The following is a 6,062-nucleotide window of genomic DNA, read 5'->3' as shown; positions in this document are numbered from 1 at the left end:
ATCGACACATTTTACCTTTGTCCATCATACATTTCATACTAAGAATTAGTGAAAGGGAGGCATGGCTGGCTCAGTCAATAGTGTGCCACTCTTGATCTTGGGGTCATGAGTTCAAGCCCCACATTGGGTATAGAGATTACTTAAATAAAAATTTAAAAAAATAATTAGTGAGGTGCTTGGGAGGCTCAGTGGGGTAAGCACCCAATTCTTGATTTCAGTTCAGGTCTCAGGGTTGTGAGACTGAATCCCGCATGGAGCTCTGCACTGGGCATGGAGTCTCTTAAGATTCTCTCTCTCCATCTCCTTCTGCCCTCCCTTCCCTGCATCCCTCCTCCAGCCACTCACATGTGCATGCACTCTCTCTCTCAAAAAAATAAATAAATAAATAAATAAAACAAAAGTAAAGAATTAGTGAAAGGGTTGATCATTTCTAGACTTTTAACAAAAATCAACAACTTAATTACAAGATAAACCTAGATGAGCTTCTAATTTATAACATTATCTATGTGAGTCTATTTTGCCTTACGATTAAAATTATATTTACTGAAATGTTAAGTAACCTTTCAATCAAGAATATTACCTGATCATCTGTAAATTTTTTCAAATACTTTGCCTGCTATTGCTTTCTGAAGAGAATTAATAAATAAGTTTCAGTACTATAAAGCTCAGTTTTCTTAAACTAATACTTACAAAATTTTTTCAAACTTTTTGAGTGGCCAGCAGTACCAAAGGGGTATCATGAAGTAACTGTAAACAATTTCGTTTTGCATTATTTAGGCTTATGGAGCAAGTCTTAAACTCTTCTCAGTTCTTTACCACTTCCTTGGATTTATTATATATGTTTAAAACACATATATCTGATATTTAAAACACAAAAAATCTGATGTGATCTGTGGACCACTATTGTCCCCAAAAGAAAGTCCATTATTTTTACCTGTTCAATTGTTCATTGTGGAGATAGTCTAAATAAGTCTATTTTTAGAATTCAATATATCTCCGATGTTACCACATAAACCTCTGAATGTCCTGGCTATTTGGCCACTGGAAAGTCTTGTTCAGGAAGACATAAAAAGTTAGGAAATTAACAACTGCATAGCAAATGAGTTCACAAACAAGCCTAGATATAGGTGGCAGAGGTATGTTAAGCCTATAAATAATATAAGGTAAAATGAAGTAACGAAATTCTAGCAGTTTCTGAGGTACTGTGACAGTAAACAAGCATATGAAAAACATTAAATTCCAGAAAACTGACTTTGATTTCAATGAGTCAGCTATACTCCAACCAGCAAATATATATATTGGAACTAACAAGTATTTCACAATCTCGTATCTTTGAAAAACTCTTTTCCATACATAGAATGTATAATGTCTATTATCTGCGAGCAAGTATTTATGAGCATAAGTGAATTTCCAAACTAAAAACAGAGAGACTAAAGTCATCACAAAAAACTGAATTCTACGTTTCCAAACTAAGCTAAGAAAAGCCCTAATTTTGCTAGGAGACAGTAGGTGAGGAAACGAAAAAAAGAGAGTAAAAGAGAAAAAGTAAAAGAGCTGAGGAAAATGTAGACAGGCTTCATGACTACTTCGATCACCAATAACAATCCCACCATTAACAACTACAAAAACACAAAACAGAAACATTAGAAGGATGTAGGGCCAAGTCAAAAGGAAAAGCATACTCAAGTTCTTAAAGGACATGGAATAAGCCAAAAGAAACTGAAAAATTTTCCTGAATTCTGAAAATGGTCCTTTAATAGGGGGCAGCCTCTCCTCCTTTTTCTTTTGTAGCTCAGTTTTCCAAGCTTCAGTTAATTTTTGTGCAATGACGTTTCCCGCGCAGAAGACAGCCCAGATGATATTAGTTTGACGAAACATGAAGCCACAAAATCCAAGTAAAGCTGAAGTTTTATGATTTCCATAAAGACACATCAAATAGGCAAAAAGAGTAAAAAACATGGATCCTGCTTCTGTATAATAAAGAAAGTTAAAGAAATAGAGTGTGGGAAATACTGCTAATGTTAATGTTGACAAGATTCTCTGGACACTTGAGGCAGCCTAAGGGGAAAAGAAAACACATGTAAAATTATTTTCACAATAAATATGCCATTTCTGCTGAGCTAACACAGAGATTAATTTAAAAAAAAAAACAACTATCTGAATCTTAAGTAAAATTATTGAATATTAATCTTATTTCTAGTTTTACAAAAACACAATATACATTTGTAAGGACGCTTTCTGGTAACTTTTAGTTATAGCAATAGGTTTGGAAGCCATGAAGACAATACACGGGTATGGCAAAGCTTCTATGTCCTGAAATACTTTGAGTCATTCAGCAAATAGTTAAGGAGTTACTGTATGGAAGACACTGAACTAAATACTATAAGGAACATGCTGATGAATGGGACATGGGGCACATGGTTTCACTTCCCTGAACTTTAATTCGTAGTGCCTCCAATGAGCATTCGTTTAGCCATCATCATCAATTTCTTTTAAAAATACCCCCTTCTAAATTCTACAGTAGAGAGAATGTAAATACGCATATAGCATTTATACTACTATACCCAACAATCTTATTGTTTCATGATGAACTTTCAGGGTTTTTCCTGAAAATAGTGTGCCCAGTCGAAAGCTAAACACTTCTAAATTTTTTAATTTTAAAAAAATTTTGGTGTTTTTTCACAGACTATTTCCCATTTTGAAAGCATTCTTATCTCCTGAAATTTTATTCTCCACCTAATTTAAATCACCAATCAGACCATGCCATTTTCTTCGTTAAAAATAAAGGCTGTTCACCACTTACTAGATAACGTTCAAATCCTTTCTGTGACATACAAAGACATTCATGACTTCACCCCTATTTACTTGTCCAGCCTCACATCCTTATACTTTATAATCTAGTTACTCCAAAAAGCAATCCTCTCTGCATCTTGTTGCTCAACTCCTCTCTACCTTTGCTTATGCTTTTTCTACTGGCAGGTTTCATTCCCCATCCTACAGTCCTGTCTGTTCATCAAGATTCAGCTCAGGTACCATCTTTTCTGTGAAGTGTTACCCAACGCCACCCATACATCTTCCTGCCAGTCAGCCTGCAAAATAAGTGCTCCTCTACTCCTCTACTTCTTCTGTGTCCTCATAGCATCTTTTACCTATCTCTCCCTCACAATTTACATTATTGATACCATTCAAGTTAAAAATAATTATTATAGTTATTATTTATTGAGTCCTTACTATTCTATCAGGCATTGTTCCAAACACCTTCCACTTATTAAACTCCTGTAGACCTTACAATCCTGTGATGCAGATTCTGTATTATTCTCATTTAATAGATGAAGACATGGCATCACTAGGGGTAACCTGCTGAAAGTAACACAACTTGTAAATGGACAGAATTCAAAGTCAGGCAATCCACCTCAAAATTCCTGAGGTAAATGTAGGTATTCCTCTGTTTTCCCTAGTGAAGACAGAAGTTTGGTAAAAACAACAACAACAAAACCTTATTTATCTCTGTGGTCTTAATGCCTAGCACACATAACAAGCACAATAAAGATTTACTGAACTCATCTGATTCACAAATATTTATTTCAGGTCTTATAAATAAATAAGTTATTCAAACATTTAAATACAAATTTCTTCCAAAACAGGGGTGGGGGATTGCTTTTTAGCTTATCAAAATATTAACACAATGAGTAGAAGATACTTTTCACCAAATCTCATAAAACCAATTTATCAAAATGGTGGACCTGACTACACATAAACTTGTAATAAAATTATTTTGGAAACATACCTTGTGTCTGGGTTGTACCTTGCGGAAAAGCAAATACAGCAAATAGAAGTTGCCTACGCTGAAGAGAAGATTAACAAATCTGAGCATTCCAATGGAGCAGACAACATGTTCTGACCATCCAAAGATCCAGCTGGCAGGTTTGACTACTCCAACTGACAGCAGGTATAAGCCAGGTAATGTAGTAATCATGGGATCCCACTTAAAGAAGGAAAGGCCAACAATGAAGCAAGAGCAAGATCAAACACTGACAGGACCGACACAAGGAGCTCAAAGCTCAAAACCAGCTCTACCAACAATCAGACATTGTGAGAAGTTATTCTGTGACACAGTGGTTAAATAAGACCTCAGCAGATCAAATGTCTCCTCTAAAGAAAGGCTGTGCTTACATTTTGCCTCCGTACCTGTTTTGTGTGGAGGTATCTGTAATCAGCAGGCAGCAATAACTTAAAATCAGTTTCCATTTCCAAGACCTACCCTTCAGACACCCTGAAGAGTATTCTGGTGACTTCCAAGTGTTCCAGTTTTGAAGTGTGGAAACACTGGCTGGAACTCTTAAGGTTTTGGAGAAAAAGAAGCATCTAAAGAGATCAAACCACATGCTCTATAATGATAGCTAACATGTACTGAGCCAAGAAGTACGCTAAATCCTCTGTATTTAATCCTGCAAAATGCTCTATAGTAGATCCTGCTATAACTGTCTTTCTAAGATGAGTAACCTGAAACTTAAAAAATGTCCAAGGTCAGGTAACTAGTAAATTACAGCACAAAAGGTTAAAACCAGGTCTTTAACCACAGACTTTATATTTTTAGCCATTATTCTATATTGCTTTCCCAGAAAACTAAGGATAATACATCTACTTTATTTCTCTTTATATTTACGCAGCCAATCATATATTCAAACATAATGCCACTTCGCTGGGGGCCACTTTACCCAGTTAACAGAGGCTCTGTAAACATCAAAGATGTAATTAACGGAATTTGACAATTCTTGGTGGCTGAAGATTCCGCCCACCCCCGACGGTATCCCCTACTCACTCCCTACGGTACCACACAGCGAAGCTCTTGACACTTGAACTAAAGTGAAGTTTTCTGTCATTTCCAAGGGGCAGCCCATTGCCTCTGATCTAGGGATTGGGAGAGCTACTAAGAGGGAAACGCATCTCGCGTCTGGGTTGTACCCTGCGATAAAACAAATACGTCCGTTCATCCCCCAAAACACCACTTCCTAGGACACAGATCTTCTTCTGTTAATTTATTAAACAAATACTTCACAGACCTCGGGGACAGGAACACGAGATTACCCAGTTCCTTTCATATTCCGAAGCTGGAAGGGTAGATGGAGGGACCAAAGGGATAAGGTGGAAGAAAGTGGGGGGGGGGGGGGGGGTCGGCCCTCTCCGGCCTCTCCTAGGGTGGGGACAGGTTGGGAACCCCACCTGCGAGAGGGAGAAATGGCCCTCACAGTAGCGCTGCGCCTGCGGTAGGTGGAAGATCTCGTCCATGTAGGGCTCTCGCAGCGCCCGGCTGAAGGCGGAGAAGAGGAGACAGGACACTAAAAAGGTGCAGCTCAGGGCGGCCGAAAAGTAGTAACCCTCGAGCTGCGCCATTCCTGCCCCCATAGCCACTGCCCAAGAACCGAGTCCTGGAAAATCTGTTCCGGGTTCTCGAGCCTGGGAACTCGAGATTGAAACTCGGGCTCGAAATGGGCGCGCAAGGCGGGACTGGTCGGACAGGACTGAGCATAGCCGGAAAGCAAAGGATGCTGGGAGAGCGCGGACCCTGAGCTTCCGGAGAGATCCGGTCACTGTTTCCGGAGTGACGAGTTTAGGTAAAGGACCGGGCTGTTGGCCTGTCAATCACGCTGCGCAGGGCTCACTGGAGTGGTCAGAGCCACCAGAAGGGGCGGATCTCGGAGTCCACGGGCGCCGCAGATTCGCGGTTTGACGCTTTAAAACGAAAGCTGCCGCAGTTTAGCCCCTAAATTGCATTTGGCTTTTTTCTTGCTCATTCCCATCCCTTACCGGGAGATGGCGTCTTTCCCCTACGTTTGCAATCCCCAACCCCTGAAAATTTGCACATTCCCCCCCAATTTTTCTATCATGTGATCTGAATTGAAACCTATGATTTCATCAACTGTGGAGGGTGGAAGGAGAGGGTTGGTTATGGAAGCTAAAATTAAGATTTTCAGATTAAAACTTGGAGGTCCAAGAGACCCTTCGCTGTTGAAAGAACTTAATCAATTAGAGGATTTGGGTGGGTTCTCTCGAAGGGGATT

General features: G+C 39.3%; 1 protein-coding gene across 1 annotated transcript; it reads right to left on the bottom strand.

Annotated features, from left to right (window-relative positions):
• Window positions 1-298: 298 nt before the first annotated feature.
• LOC123945754 (dol-P-Glc:Glc(2)Man(9)GlcNAc(2)-PP-Dol alpha-1,2-glucosyltransferase) lies at window positions 299-5,519 on the bottom strand. Its single transcript, XM_046010608.1, has 3 exons — window positions 5,224-5,519; window positions 3,788-3,985; window positions 299-2,058 (listed from the first exon to the last, which is right to left on the bottom strand). The coding sequence occupies exons 1-3, from the start codon at window positions 5,404-5,406 to the stop codon at window positions 1,003-1,005; spliced, it is 1,437 nt and encodes a 478-aa protein (XP_045866564.1). The 5' UTR covers window positions 5,407-5,519; the 3' UTR covers window positions 299-1,002.
• Window positions 5,520-6,062: the final 543 nt, after the last annotated feature.

Source organism: Meles meles, chromosome 7, assembly GCF_922984935.1.
Source record: "Meles meles chromosome 7, mMelMel3.1 paternal haplotype, whole genome shotgun sequence".
Taxonomy (NCBI): domain Eukaryota; kingdom Metazoa; phylum Chordata; class Mammalia; order Carnivora; family Mustelidae; genus Meles; species Meles meles.
Note: the sequence above shows the minus strand (reverse complement) of the source record. Positions and strands in the feature narration are given on the sequence as shown.

Coding starts and splice junctions, on each gene's coding strand:
- LOC123945754 (XM_046010608.1), bottom strand. CDS start 5,406: ATGGGGGCAGGAATGGCGCAGCTCGAGGGTTACTACTTTTCGGCCGCC. Junction 3,986..5,223: donor GCCATTTCTCCCTCTCGCAG/GTGGGGTTCCCA, acceptor TCCTTCTTTAAG/TGGGATCCCATGATTACTAC. Junction 2,059..3,787: donor AGGTACAACCCAGACACAAG/GTATGTTTCCAA, acceptor TTTTCCCCTTAG/GCTGCCTCAAGTGTCCAGAG.